The sequence below is a fragment of the Orbicella franksi genome, chromosome 10 (genome assembly GCF_964199315.1).
Source record: "Orbicella franksi chromosome 10, jaOrbFran1.1, whole genome shotgun sequence".
NCBI classification, from domain to species: domain Eukaryota; kingdom Metazoa; phylum Cnidaria; class Anthozoa; order Scleractinia; family Merulinidae; genus Orbicella; species Orbicella franksi.
The window spans coordinates 9,958,566-9,974,278 of NC_138154.1; the positions used below are offsets into that span (position 1 = coordinate 9,958,566).

At 40.4% G+C, this 15,713-nt stretch overlaps 2 protein-coding genes across 2 annotated transcripts in view; both read left to right on the top strand.

The window, feature by feature from the left end:
- Positions 1-15,713, top strand: part of LOC145500975 (uncharacterized) — a 72,214-nt gene that overhangs the window by 4,145 nt on the left and 52,356 nt on the right. The gene's annotated exons all lie outside the window — the stretch shown is intronic.
- Positions 452-15,411, top strand: LOC145500980 (uncharacterized). The gene is made up of 4 exons (XM_081480552.1): positions 452-923; positions 7,184-7,228; positions 9,352-9,612; positions 11,108-15,411. The coding sequence occupies exons 1-4, from the start codon at positions 452-454 to the stop codon at positions 12,370-12,372; spliced, it is 2,043 nt and encodes a 680-aa protein (XP_081336678.1). The 3' UTR covers positions 12,373-15,411.

Sequence of the window (15,713 nt, forward strand, 5' to 3'; positions counted from 1 at the left end):
TTCATTCAAATCCCTTCTAAACGACTCAAAAAAGACACAGGAACACAGATAAATAACAGCACATTTATTTTTACTGCTGATATAGTGTTCGGGTCCCCTGTGTGAAAGTGTTGAAGTTTGTGACAGCACCTGTAGGTACAGGTGTTGATTGTCCTGAGGCGCTCAGGATCACATGACGTAAGAGAGTCACGCAATTTCTCGCCCCGTCCCCTAGTGTGCTCACGTACACAGACTATTTTCTCGCCTAGGTAGAGTGGGTGAGAATTTTCCCTTTGGGCCTGACGGTGATCGATAACAACACCGGCGTCGCTTGTTGGGCAATCGTCTCTCGTTTAGTGTTGTACAGATGCGAATTTTTCAGTTCGTTCTTTACATGTAAAGTGTTCACCGTAGAAATCAATACTTAGCAGTACTTGGCAACGCGTGTCTACTTAGTTGTCGTAGTTTCAAGATGATGAGAATCTTCGGCTGTTTCTCGCTTCCTTACAGAGTACAATTTCGTCGAATCAACATCGCCTTTATCTTGTTTATTGCATGTTGTGGTATCGGTGTTGTTTTGTATTTTTCGGCAAACGGCATTGTTGGATCGAGCCCTCAGTTAAATACCGAATTTAAAAAGACTCTTCGGGTAAAATACGTCAAGCGAGTTGGAAACTACAGCTCGGCCTGTCGACTGCCTAATCTGGATCCGTTTCATCCAAGCATACTAGAATTTGTGAAAGATCTCGGCAAGTTACAGTGTCAAGGGGAGAGATATTCGACTTTTGTAAACAATGTGCTTGAAGTGAAAGGAGATGGATTTGCTGCTGTACAATACAGAACGATTGAAAGACCTGACGGAGATGATTTCAACGTTACCTTGTCGGCTCCTAAGAGGTTGCTTAACATAGCGGAAAAGACGACGGAAAACCCTGCTGATGAAGGTGAGGAATTCGTATTTCATATACTTTGCTCTGTTGTAGTACCAACTCAGTTTTCTTCTTAACGTTTAAGCCGCGAAAGGGTAGTTTCAACCTAGCTGTTTCAAAATCAACTTAATTACTTTAGATGTAGTTTGAGTTGCACGCGTGCAAAACGACAAAGAACGAATTAACGCGAGGATATTGAAACGTCTAAAATGCGGAAATTCGAACTGCTTTCAAACCGAAAATAGTCATATCAATGAGTGTGTAAATATAAACTTTTGCATTCATCATCTTTAGCCGGTAAATCTCGAGTATTTGTCGCGAAGGTTGTGTCGTTGTGGCTGGCAAGATATTTGTTTCGACAATGAGAATGAACGACAGAGAACAACTGTACACAAACGAAGCGTTGGCTACTGTTAAATCACCAACAAGTGCTCAGAATGAAAACTGAAAACTATGCAAGCAGTTGATTTTTATCACAATAGGTTATTAGTGATATACCAGACTTTCGACATTAACGTTCACACCCTTTTGACACGAGGAACAGGTCAATATATAGAAATGAACGTATATATAGCTTTTAATTTGCAATTATAATTCTGTCAAACCAGCGCATGGGTTTTATTTTGCTCCATAGTTTCAACAAACTACTATACACGTTGCGTGATTACGTAAATCGATTGTAGGGAATTGTGTTTTCGTACTCCTGAGTTCCCATAATAACAAACGCGATATCAATCACGCGCGCGGATTGTGCGATTTCGTAAATCACTTGTGTTTTAACTGTAACAAACCAAGATACACGTGCTTTACTCGCGAAATTTTATTCCTCGAAACGACCGTCACATCGCAAAGCGCGAAAACATTGACGTATAGACCAGCTAAGAAACAGAAGGAGTAAATTTGTGGCTCAAGCGGAATAACGTAGCAAGTTATGTTCAATGCGCCATTGTTGCGTTACACACCATTTCGGCTGTTCACTAGCATGTTGCGTGACACGAAGATACTGAACCCAGTTTTGAAGTCATTTCAAGTGAAGCTATGATCCTCACCCTGTTGTTTGTAACTACTTATCAATTGCAATTTGAGGCAGTTGTCAGTAGCAGTTTGTGTTGTTGTATTACTGCTGACTTTTTCCAAATCACAAGCGACATGACAGTGAGATTTTATCCTGGGATTGCCAAGGTTCTCGAAGATGAACTGAGTATTTCTGCAGATGAAATCAAGCGGAATAAATCAGCAAGCTTTGTTCAATGCGGCATAATTTGTGGCGTTACACACCTCATTTTGGCTGTTCACTGGATTGACGCGTGACACAAAGATGTTCCTGTATTTCCGCATCTTTCTGAAGATTAACTGAGTAGTTCCCAAAGATGAACTGAGTATTTCATTTCAAGCGTCATGACAGTGAGATTTTGTCCTGGGATTGCCAAGGTTCTTGAAGATGAACTCAGTATTTCTGCTAAAATGTCTGAAGGCTTCTTAGTTTGATCTAAACACTTCTGAAGACAAATTAAACCAATCTTTTCGGTGCATTTTCCCTAAAATAACACCATTGCCAGTACTTGCCCCTTGAAAATCAGTTAATTAGGAGAAACAGTTCCATCTCTTAATTAAACCTTTTTTTAATGAGTTCAAGTTCATATATATTTTGAAATTGTTGCAGTTATTAGGCTTTTCTAGGTCAAATATTCTAGTTAGGGATGAGAGATACATACATACATGAGGTCAGGCACGAGATCAAATTTTTTTAACCAGCAGGTGCAAGACTCACACCTGAGGAATGAGCGTAGGTGTAACATTTATTTAGCCTATGTTTGTCAGACCGTCATTCACACCATTTAGGTTCTGTGACATTGTGTTCTATTAAAACTGAATTCCCAGGCCTCTGAATGGTTAGAGGTTGCATACTGGTTCAGATTTTGGCTCCATGTTGGTAGAAGTGTGTTCTACCTATCTTTAGAAGCCAGGTTTAATTTTGAGTAGAGCTAAAATCTGGAGAAAAGTCAAATAGTGTGCCATTTTTTTTTCTAATCAGATTGAGTGGTCTGGGTTTGAGCCCTGGCTTGGGTCATTGTGTTGTGTTGTGTTCTTTGGGACAATTAAGGTGACAGCAAATTGAATGCTGGGGGGTTAATCCTGCAGTAGACTTGCATCCCATCAAGGTGGGTGGTAGAAATACATGTACTTCAAGTTACTTCATGCTACACTGAAACTTGGATAAGCTCTGGCTGAATGGGCCACTGGTGCAGCCTTTGACTCACCTATCATAAGAAAAAGAACGTTGATGAGTGATGATTTATGATCCTTTTAAAGAAACAGAATGGTGATTTAGCGATATTTACCTGAAAGGATGGTGAAGAATGGTGATATTCCAGGTTTCTTTAGTTGCATTCTTTTTCAAAAGAATTGCAAACAACAGAGTTAATGAATTTAAATTCTATCCCCCATTCAACCATATGAATTCATATATGTTCAATCCCTTCTCAACCCAGAGAAAGTTATCTTTTGTTGGGGCACCTCAGTGGTCATAAAATTTTGATTGGCTAATGGTAGCTGTTTTCTATTAGGCTATGTAATCACAGTACTGTTATGACAAGTATACTTCCAGGAGTGTAGGAAATTGTCGAGGAAAATAATGGCCTCCCAGAGGAGGGGAGTTTATGTTACCCTAATCCCTTACAAGAATTGCCCTCCCTTATTCCTTATATGAATGAATTCATTTGTTCCTTAACATTTTGCATCAGAGGTTCTGTTGTTAGTGGACATATCCCTTGATAACTCAAAATGACCCCAAAGAGGTTTTAAATGACCATGTTCCCTTGTTCCATTAAACCCGATTATAGGCCAAATAGTGATTATGAGTAACTCTACTCCCCCTGGAGGGATGCTAGTCCATCAAGGGGTAGGCTCAATTACCAGCCACTGTTCGAGGAAGAAGCCCACTTTCAGGGAGGAACATAGACTGGACTCGGGAGAATGATTGAAATCAATCTTAATTGTGGGGTTATAAAACCACCAGCATTAAATTTGCCAGTACAAAGTAACACATTTACACACTTGTGTGGCACGTCAAACATTGTGAGAGTGAGCTGTTTTTTCCCAAGAGGGTGTAATGCAATGGCATCACCAAGGCCCAAACCCTGACTGCTCAAACCTGAGATTATGCAGCAGCTAACCATGACTCAGGCAACCTAATCTCCCTGCCAACTGTCACGGGTGGAGGGTAAAAATTGTAAGGTTGCGAATATCATCTTAAAAAGGTCCCTAGTAAAACTTTCATAATAAAATTTGAAAAAAGAAGTAGTTATTTCTCTCAGTTTTTTTTCTGAAATGGGGAAGGAGATGCCAGCAAATACAGCACAAGTTATCTAACAGGGGGCTGTATTCAGATCCTTATTACCTATGAAGTTTTGCATGATAACAAAAATAATGCAGGTTTAGGGTGGTCAACTCTGACATCTTTAGCTGTGACAACCATGGCTATCGCAGCCACTATAAAGGGGTTACAATTCTATTTTGGCACCACTTACATGTAAGGTGTTTCATTTTAAATTTCTGCTGTACCTTTATTTACTATACTACAAGCATATCCACTGCCAAAGGAATCCCGGGCCCCCTTGCACCTCCAACTGGTTAACAAATTGCCCTTTTAAAATTGGGGAGCTGTGCAGTGCTCTAGGTTAATATACATTATTGCCAATAGTCGGCTAAGTTTTGGTCAATTTGTATCACTCCTCTTTAAACATAACCAGCCGCAAAACAAACCTGTTGAAAACTTTGATTGTCTGGCAAAAAGTGCTAAAGAATGCTAAAATAATAAGCATAAGTAGAATTATAATTGCACTAAAACCATGTATGTGCCAGTTGGCTTTCTCTGTTTATTTGTTTCTTTTTTATGTCTGTTTGTTTGGCTTGCTTTTCTGTGGAGCCACTCAATCTTATGGAGTAGGGGGCTGGTAGGATTTGATAAAGAGTCTCCCCCTTCTCTATATTTACAAATTGTTACTCCCGTCCCCCTCCCCTTGTAATCTCATCATTGCATAACAAAACAGTGGGATCTTGAGGAAGCCTTTCTCAGAAGATTTTAAATTTTCAGAACCTCAGAAATGCTATATTAGGCATTCTGGTTGAAATTTTTGCACTTTAACAGATACCATCAATATCTTGTGTGACTCCTCCTTAAACACACACTATGTTTTACATGTTTTTGGCCATCACCCCCTCCCACCCTCACCCCCTGTTAAAGCAATATGTTTTGGCATGACCTCTCCTGGCCCCTATCTAAATCCCACCTTCCACCTCCCATCAAAAAAGTGAAGGTTTCCTGAATTTTCCTTTGAAGTTTAAACTGTCACTCCTTGTAGATCCAGAATTCTCTGGTCAGCTTATTACAATTGGTACCTTCCTGCATTTGGTCTTAGTTAAGTGTCAGTGCCATTATACCAGGGGGTCAGAAGCGAATGTCACAATATGCAGATTGTTATTCGAGTTTTGGTAGTGTGTGTAATCTACCTCCCAGCATTCCTTGGCCCAGCTCGTGAGAGTCGTAGGTCGACAAAATAATTACCTGTCTTCCTTCAAAACTGAGTAAATTTTAGCAATCTACGAGGCAGCTGTCTCTGCTACCTTGAAGACAACTAAAATTCAGCTTTGAAGTAATTACAAGTAAGGATTTTTTAGCCGTGGTGTTAATATATCGGGGAAACACAAAACGATTTCCTTACAATTTCCAACTGAATTTACGGCAACTTCAACAAAGCAACTCAAGTCGGTTATAGTTTAGAGGCTAGCGAGATTAAAACGATGAAAGGTATTTTATAAAATGTCTTAGAGCATGGTTCCAATAAGAAGATCTACAATTCCTTTAAAAGAACTGTCACTGAAGCAACTTAACCAATGCTTTCAAAAGTTTTAGAAAACGCGAAGACAGTTTTCTGCAACAAAAAGTTGCTTACCGCAACTCGGCAATACCTCCAGTGTGAGTCTTCGGGCCAGCAACGTTTTGATTTCATTTGTTGATCACGTGACGAATCGTGTGTTTTTTTCTTACACGGCTGCACATTTTGCGCGCGAAAATACTTACGAAAGACTTCCCAGTCTTAGCCAATTTTGGCGGGTATTTTATCCATCTGGTTTCGCGGCTCGATAAATATCCACCACTTGCCACCGACACTAAGGGAAATAATTGTTAAATGTATGCCTTGGCTTTACTTTAGAGAAAATTAGAAAACATCTGTTACTTGTCTACGCAGCCTCTAACCAGTTTGAACTTCAATATTCCAGTTCACGTACAGTTGGCGGCATGTAAGTGCTCAGTGGTACATGTTCAGTAACCGCGGTTCACTGGCATTTCAAGAAATTTACTTATTCTGCCGTCTGTACAGTGGCCTGATGGAAACGGAGAGAATTTAACTCAAGCTTTCTTAGAATATTATGGTTTTATTTCCCAGATTTCTCTTTAGTTTTTAAAGGGTGCCATCCTCTGGGATGATCTTGGTCAGGATCAGTGATCTAAGATCACTCGGATCAGCAAAGGAACTGATGAACTCATTCTGGTCCATCATTTATCATTTTCTTTGATGCGTCATGATCCGTGTGATCTTGGATCCTTGATCCTGACCGAGTCATCCCAAAGAAAAGCATCAAAACATCTGTTACAATTGAGAGTATTTATAATTCTGTCAAGAATTAACGACGGACATTGTTTCACCAAATTTCCAAACAGTTCGCAGTGCGTCAAGAATACCTTCCTTTATAAATACGTGTATGACTAAGAGTTATCCGATATTACAGAGTGTGTTCGACATGTTTGTTGGCGCATTGAACACTTGTTTCAGTGTATGCGTGTGTCTGTTGGAGGATGTGTCGTTGAGTGGCTTTTCCAGTCACACTGATGATCTCAGAGATCTGTATGTTACTTACTTTGCGGGACAAGCTGGTAGTGCTTTTCCCCCTCCCCCTCCTCCTCCCCCCCCCCCCCCAACCTTTGTAGGCCGTACATGGAATAGTTCGGGTAGGACTGCCCCGGTGGGGGACTAAAGCAAGGACGCGAACAAGGGCGTCTGTCATAAACCGAGACCAGTATTGAAAGCGAGGCGAATGTTCGTACAAAACAGAGAAATAAATCTTGATTCATTTTGCCTCAGTGCACAGACACCCAACACACATTTGTGTCCTTGCAAAGTAGAACGCAAATGATAATAAGTAAGAGAGAAATAACATATTAATAACATAATTGATGCGTCATTCTTTTTTTTGTTTTTTTTTTCTTTTAGGTCTCTTTAGAAGATTCTGGAACTGGATTACAAGAACAAGGAAATGTAATGTTAATTGATCGTTTTTATGTAGTTTTCCCTATTTCCCTTTTTCCCTGTTTCTCTATCTCCCTATTTTTACCTTCGTTTTGTTTTTGTTTCAGTGTTTTTGTCAATTTTTTTTGGCCGTTTAGAACTCCAGTCGATCTTGTGCTGAATGAAATTCTGAGGGAATAAAATAGTGTCTCCAGATTTTCAATAGGATAGATCTTTATTCCCTCTAACTAAGTAGACTGTGCGCCCGTTTATTTGTATATCAACTTAATGACCTTTCATATATATTTTTACTTATTTTTTTTATTGAAACTTTATGAGTTTCCAAGTTGTTATTATACCAAATTATCCGCACCAATAGCTGCTTATAGGATTACTTTTTTGTTTAACAAGGTGACCACTCTGTATATATAGTTGACCAACTTTACGAAAAGATAACTCTGATACAGAAAAAAAGCTATATTTTACAACATGATCAGTAAATTCCCGCTACCGCTGGGGAGGCGCGGTGGCCTCATGGTTAGTGCGCTCGTCTCCGGATCGAGCGGTCCGGGTTCGAGCCCTGGCCAGGGACATTGTGTTGTGTTCTTGGGCAAGACACTTTACTCTCACAGTGCCTCTCTCCCCGCAGGTGTATAAATGGGTACCGGCGAACTTAATGCTGGGGGTAACCCTGCGATGGACTAGCATCCCATCCAGGGGGGAGTAGAAATACTCCTAGTCGGTTCATGCTACAGAAACCGGGATAAGCTCCGGCCTTATGGGCCACTTGGCTCGTACGCAGACTTTACCTTTTACCTACCTTAATCAATAGTGTTTAGCGGTCATCCATAACTTGATTCGCGAGTAAAAGCTGTGTCTGGCTTTCGTTTCGTTATAACTCAAGAATTGGTTCAAGCCTTGAACGTTGTGACTATCGAGTTATGGAAGCACACGACAAGTCCAGAGAAGACTCTAAACGCTAGAGGTGCCCAGTCTCTACGCCTCGAGCAAATCTTGTGCTGCTCTCGTTGTCAAAACTCCCACGCGCGCACATCTGTTTAACAATTAGATTATGAGCTCGAGATTTCTATTTAAACAATAGAGTGTTTCTGTCGATCGAGGAATTATCGGCTGATAGTTGCCCCGCGGAAATTTGATGTTCTTATAACAAATATGCTAGGTTTAAGAACATTAAATTTCCAAGGGGCAACTATCAGACCGATAGTTCCGAGACGTGAACACTCTATTGCCTTTATTGTTCACCACTAAATTTTCTTCCGTGCGCCAGTTCAAAAATCATATTAAATTATTTTCAACTTTTTTAGATGAAAGCCGTGACAGCCAAATGTAAATTTGTCAACGAAAACAGACGAAAACCCACTTAATACAATTTCAATTGCTCAGTTATTTTTTGCAAACCTTCTTGTTTACAGAAAATTTTTCACGGACGAGTACTATCCATCCGGGTATTTTCCTCGGTCGGGCACTATGATCTGAGAGTGTCTCGCCGCGGAAGAACACTATCGCACCACGTGATCAACATAAACCAGTAAGATTCGGAGAAAATTTAGTGGTGAACTATAAGAGGTGATAGTTGCAGAGGCCGAAGGTCGACTCAACTATCAACAGAAAAATCGAGAGCGACGAATCTAATTGTTTTACTAGAATCCTAACTGAAATTTACTTCAAATAAGGGTTTTCAATTATTCATCGACGTACTATTGAACTTCGGGCCTTAGAAAGATCGCTCGGATTGAATTGCCATTTGAGATTGCAGTTGTGTGCGCGCGCACATGGTTTTTTTTTTCGATAATTTTAAGTCTTTTAAGGTCAAGAAACCTCAAATGTCCATCTTTTAGTCTTCTGAGTAATTTAATTACCACTTGCAACATGATGGTCCTCCAAAACTTTGGAAAAACAAAACAAAACGTCGCCATTCCGTAGCCACTGCACACTAATGGCGGATAGAGTACGATCACTCAGCCAATCAGACTGCAGTATTTGCATTAGTGTTCGATAGAAGCACCTTAAGCATGAATCAAATTTTGATTTTTTTTTCTCCTTTCTGATATACATCAACATGGGACTATTTGTAACGCAGAATGCTACACAAACTTAATCTTTGTTTGGTTTTTGTCTGACTGTTCCTATAGTTCCATTTTTGGGAAAGGCAACAGTGAAAGCGGACTTCGTTCGAGTGGATGTTGTCACCACAACAGGCAGGAGATGGAGTGACGTACACATGCAAGTTTTTCCAAAAGAGGAGGTCGCCACAAGGCCTGTGGAGCCCGTTGGTATTCCACTTGATATTGCTCTTATCATGTACGATTCCACCTCGGCGGCTAATTTCAAAAGAAAGATGCCTAACACTTTGGAATATTTGACCAGGAACCTCAACTCCATCTTGCTAGAAGGTATCGTTTTAAAATCGCGAAGTGTGAAAAATCATAGTTATAAGCGTCGGTGCGTTTTCGGTGCAGCTTCGCCGTGGTTTCATAACTTTGGCCATACAAATGTATTTTATATACGATAATTTAGATGCTTTCTAGTGTTTTCGTTTGCATCCTCTTGCTTGTTTTGTTTTTGTTTCTCTCTTGTTTCGTTTTTGTTACATTATGGAATGAAAGAAAACCCTTTAATCACTAGCCTGCGCGCTGGCTCACGTTTGGAGACCACACGCTCAAGTGGCAAGGCCGCTTGGCGCTGCCGCGCCTGACTCCTCCCTGCCGGATCATTTCGCTCACTGATTCGCTCTTGTTCGCTCGTGTGAGTCGAAGGTGAACCTTCTCGCAGGCTGTTTTTCGAAAAAGTGTCATGCCCAGGCTCCACTAAACGAGAACAGCGGTTGTCGAATAGCATCGAAAAAACAACTACCCTTATCATAAGTTAACTGAGGTTCAATAACCAAAATATCATTCGATGCATTTTCCCCTTCCTTTTCATTGGCCAAGAGCCCACTACGTGACCTGCAAATAACTGCCTACAAATAATGGTCTGCTCATGCGTAATACCTTCTAAATGTGTTTTGCTGCAACTTATATTCTGCTCATGCGTAATTGTAACTACGCTTTTGTGTGAAAAATGGCAGGTGGCTTTCCGAACCGTCGGAGAACGAATTAAACATGGAAACAAATTTGGTGACCGAATTGAACTCGGTTATCGTAAAATGTGATTTGTCAGTGTGTCACAGATTCAGTAAATAATAAATAATTTATCTGCTCCCCACTGACAAATCACGACATTTTGTTCAACCTCGTCTACCTTGCATAGGGCTGGTGCGCCTGAAATTTGAATTGACCAATCAGGATTCAGTAGGCGGAAAAAACTTTACTGTCCTGACGTCAACGTTAGTCTATAGCAGGAAAGACATTGAAAACAAGCAACTTTTCTCACTGGAGATGGCATTAAAAAGGGATTTACAATTCCCAAAACCATATCAGATTGTAATAGGTGAAAAATCTGAAAGATTTTGTGTCTCCAAGCTTCTAATTTGGCGCCAAAAATGAGTCGCCGGCGTCCGGTATGGCAACTCGCTCGTAGTTCAGGGTCTTCGCCAGGTAGGATAATAGTTGTCTTAACTGGAACAAAATATGCTCTTCCTCGTCAAATTAAACCCGGAATTCTCAAGTTAACTATTAGAAAAGGCCAAAGCAACTTTAGCATTGTCTTTATTTTTGTTAGCTGCGAAGAAAAAGGTTGTTACTGTATCGTTTCGGCAGGACGGCTCGGTTTTGACTGTTGCTCCTACTGCGGGCGCAGCCGCTGTATGCAAGGAATGATTGTTAATTATTCTTGCTGAAAAGAGAATATGACAGGATTACAGAGAAACCACTCGCCATTAACCCGTTTAAAATAGAGCTTTAGGAATTCAAGTGAACGCCTAAAATAAAGACTCCATTCCATTCCTAGGCGAAACAATTGTCGGCGATGGTACCACAGCTCAATTGTGTGCGATGCTTACTGGAATAGCTGAAAAGAAACAACCTGAGGCCAGACGGGGCGAGAATTCATCTGACACAGTCGATAAATGGAGGTGGATTTTCAGAGATTTTAAACAGAAGGGATATGCTACCTTATTCTCAGAAGACTCGCCACTTTATGCATCATTCAATTACCGATTGCACGGCTTCAGAGATCCGCCTACAGACCACTTCGCCAGGCCATTTTGGTTGGAAGCGGAGAATATTATCCAAAAGTACTGCATCGGTGGCAGAGCTGCTCATAACATCTCCCTGGAGTATTTGTTGAGTTTCTTCCGCGCTTACAAAGACAAGCCAAAGTTTTCTTTAATAACGCATGCTGTTATTTCACACCAAGATCTTAACCCGATTGGTTATGTTGACGATGATTTGAAAAGCGTGTTACAAACCATGAAAAACGAGAACTTTCTCAAAAACACGATGTTAGTTATCTTTGGTGACCACGGAATCCGATTTTCTGGTCTGAGAAAAACAATCCAAGGTAAATTAGAAGAACGTCTACCATTTATTTCAATCACACTTCCTGAATGGTTCAAAGAGAAGCACCCAGATCTCTACAGGAATCTCGTCCATAACTCCAAAGTATTAACTACGCCCTTTGATGTGTACGCCACATTTCGTCACATCTTGTCTTACCCAAGTTACCCAGCCAGCGAAATTACAACCGGTCAAAGCCTGTTTGGCAAGATTGACGGGGGCAACCGCACTTGCGAAAACGCGGGTGTCGAGGAACACTGGTGTCCTTGTCTGAACCTTGAAGAAGTTTCTACAGACGAACCCTTAATCAAAGATCTGGCGCTATTTGCAGTCAAGTACATAAACAATTTGATGTTCCAAAACTCCCAGCTGAAGAAGTTGTGTCAGACACTTGTTTTAAAGGAAATCAATAGCGCATTTCGTGACATGCCAAGCCAAGAGATGCAGTTCTTTTCAGAGAGTAAACGTGACGAGGAATGCGATTCGTGTGGAGTACTATTTGGTGAGAAATCTACTAATACACTTCTCGGTGACACATTATATCAGCTGCAGTTTACAACATCACCAAATGAAGGAGTTTACGAAGCTTCCGTCAGGACCAAGAAAGGAGTTCCTTCACTTGCAGGCGATGTTAGTCGTATTGACGCTTACAAAGACCAACCGTACTGCATTGCGAAGAAATTTCCACTTTTACGGAAATATTGTTACTGCCATTGAAAGCCTGCAAAATAGGTGAACCTACACAAACGGTTATAGAATAAATATTTTGAACACTGGACAGAATTTTTATAGTGTGTTGTGATGGCATGTGGTAATGCAGTGATCAATGTGAACAAGAACAACAATGCCGACCTAGCTATATATAGGTTAGCTAAGTCGCTCGCTCGGACACGAGGCCACATTTTAAGCGAATTTTGTACCTTTTTTGAGCCCTTACCTGAGGCAAAGAAAACGTTTCATTGCCTTTTTACCAGTAACGTCAGATCCATAGACTGTTTCAGTGAAAACTGACCTCAAACGCGACACAAGCTCTGGCTCAGGAATTCAAATTAAATTAAATTATTATGAATAAATACAGTAGAGGTCTCCCGTAGGCGACGACCTAAAATGTCTAAGAAAATTAAAAAAGGTCTGATCCTAATGGGTGTGGATTGCATGTATTTTTTTTTTCTAAAGATAAAGCGTATGCCTAGGTGCATGCTTAAACCCGATTTGAAGACCTCTAAATCAATTAGGGAAGTCTTGGTCGAATTCCCGTGATGAAAGACAACTGTAAAGTTCTGGTGGAATTAACATGTGAATTTATAAAACATTCGATTTGTCTGAGGCCTTAAAGTTGACTAAAAGTGTTGGCGTGTCTATCCCAAACAAGTTGTCGGTCGCCAGTCCCGTGTGCGGAAAAGCTCTATCGAGCACAAAGACATACTTGTAGACTGCGGGTGCTTACCATTTCGCAAAAAATTCGGAAATTTCGGTTGAAAGTCAAATGGAACAGTTATTTCCCTGAAAATCCGTTCGGAAAGTGTGGACTACATAGTCTTCTTTCTCCTTTCGTAGCGGAACGGCGGAAATTTCCCTACCATTTGGTACATTTTTCAGTTTCCAGTCTCTCATCAGTCGAATGAAAACAATTACGAGGAATGGTAGGCGAAATGGTAGGCGCCCTCACGTTCGGTTGGTTTGCTGATTTGGAAAAACCCTTACCATTATTCCACGGTCATTCCAAACGGTTCATTCTGACAAATGGTAAGCACCCTACGTTTCTTGACAATCTTCTAACACTGAGGACGCTTGCAATTCCAGCAGAAATTCCTGAATTTTCTAGACGGAGGTAAATCGGATACGGAAATTTCGTTCGGGAACGTTTCCAGAAAACCCGAAAACTGTTATTTTGTTTATCTTCTTTTACGAACCATTCAACCGAAACTTCTGAAAATTGCGGGAAGAAAATCAGATGGAACGGAAATTCACAATCAGAAATTTTCTGAAATTTTGGTGTGACTCTTCAGGTTGTCCTCTCTACCAGAAATTCCGGGGAAAGCTGCTCCCTGATTCGTCGCTGGAAATTTCGGGAAATGTAAACCGATACTTTACGGAATGCAAAGCGCCTTAAATATTATGCGGGGGCCTGGTAGTTAGGATTTGCTGCGCTTGTCCGCCAGAGTCGCATTGTCTGGCTCCGAAACCACTAAAAACAGCTCACAGACAAGTAAACTTTAGTCCTCGAAAACTGGTCAGGGGTGTATGGCTTTTTATTATACGGCTGGTCTCATAAGGACTAGGAACTACGGAATTCATGAATTTGATTGGCTGAAATCGATTTTGACCGCGTCCAGATTTTCCCATCTAGACCGGTTACATTTTGCGGTGAAAAAGTTACAAATTAAAATACAAGAATATTGACGATTTTCTTCTAAATATATTTGTGGAGGTGCCAAAAAGCCTGATGAGAAAAAAAGTAAACTTTGGCAGATTTACGTTCAGCTCATCGCCGTTCGCAAGCAAAATCAGTCAGCTAGTATAAGCCACAGTTACATTAAACGAATTAAATTTTTCTTGTTTATCATATAATAAACATCGTATTAACCGAGCTTAGTCGGTCTGTGTGGGAGAATCTTGACCTGGGTCGTGTGTTGTATGTTTTTGTTCGCTTTTTTGGCCTTGAACGTGCACAAAACACAATAGCTGTTTACCACTGACCGAAAAACTAACCAATAGAAACGTTTTGGTTGCGTAACTCATGCAAAGTGTATGAGCGCAAAAAAAAAAAAAGGTTGTGCACGGTCGCGGACCTTCCAACATAAATCTTGGCATCTTTGTTTGTTCCTCTGATGTTTGCCGGGCTTCATAACCAGTCCCCTCTATTAACTATGACAAGACAACTGAGTTCAAAAATTCACCAGTGCCAGTTCTCTAGTGTATCCCTTCAGATTTTTAAGTTTAATCCTGCTAGTGACAGCTACGTTACTGCAAATTCCAATATACATTCATGACGCGCTAAATAGCCTAAAACTCATGCCGTATTAAATAGCCAAAAAACATTAAGCCGTTTTTCACCGGAATTACCCTCAAATTGCAACACGATCCATGCATCTTTCAAATTAGCAAACAGTCCTGAGAAAATACGCTCGCTGATTGGTTAAAAATCGTGTTCTATTTAACAATTAAATTACTCGCTCTCGATTTCTATGAGGTGATAGTTGATGAGTCCGAAGGCCGAATCAACTATCACACCATAGAAATCGAGAGCGAATAATCTAATTGTTTTAGTAGAATTCTAACTGAAATTTCTTTCAAACTGAACTATTCCAAATACTTCTGGTCTTAATATTAAACTTCTAGCTTTAGAGAATTCGCCCGGACTGAGTTGTCAATTTGACATTTCCAGTTGTGTGGGCGCGCTCATCAGTTTCTCTCAAAAAATTCAAGTTTTTTTTTAATTCCAGAAACCGTGAATGTCCTTTTTCAGTCTTCTCAGGAATTTAATTATCCTTTTGTTTTTGAATGTTCTTTCAAAACTTCGGAGAAACGAGAAAACGTTGAAATTTTATTGACCACACCAAGCTACTGAACACTAATGGCTGATAGTGTGCAATGGCTCAGCCAATCAGATTGCAGCATTTGCATTGCTGTTCAAGTAGAATTCTAGTAAAACTCGATAGAAACACAGAACTAGCACGAGCTGTTGATGTAATGATGGCGCGAGCAAAGATAATTTACATTTTGATAATCAAAGTTAACAAGTTGTTTTTTCTAAAAGAAATAGAAAACATCGAATTATAAACTCGTGAACGTTAGGGAAAACTCGAAAAAGGTGTGGTGCGGCTCGTGTTCCCACAGCATTTCTCGCTCTTCCAAACTTGCACTCGTGTTTCTATAACTCGATAGAAACACAGTACACGTTTCCTATTTCTTAATTATAAATTACTTGTTTTCACCAGCATACCTGTACAGAATTCTACGTTCAATACGTCAGAAGAAAGCTAAGTGAATGTAGATTCTTCCGAATATTATGATTTGATCAAGATGCACTAAGTAGCTCAGCTGACCATGCTACT

What these genes read in the sequence shown, in the direction of transcription:
- LOC145500980 (XM_081480552.1), top strand. Translation starts at nt 452, where the DNA reads ATGATGAGAATCTTCGGCTGTTTCTCGCTTCCTTACAGAGTACAATTT. An exon ending in GGAAAACCCTGCTGATGAAG is followed by an intron (nt 924 to 7,183) that starts GTGAGGAATTCG and finishes TTTTTCTTTTAG; the next exon opens with GTCTCTTTAGAAGATTCTGG. An exon ending in CAACTCCATCTTGCTAGAAG is followed by an intron (nt 9,613 to 11,107) that starts GTATCGTTTTAA and finishes TTCCATTCCTAG; the next exon opens with GCGAAACAATTGTCGGCGAT.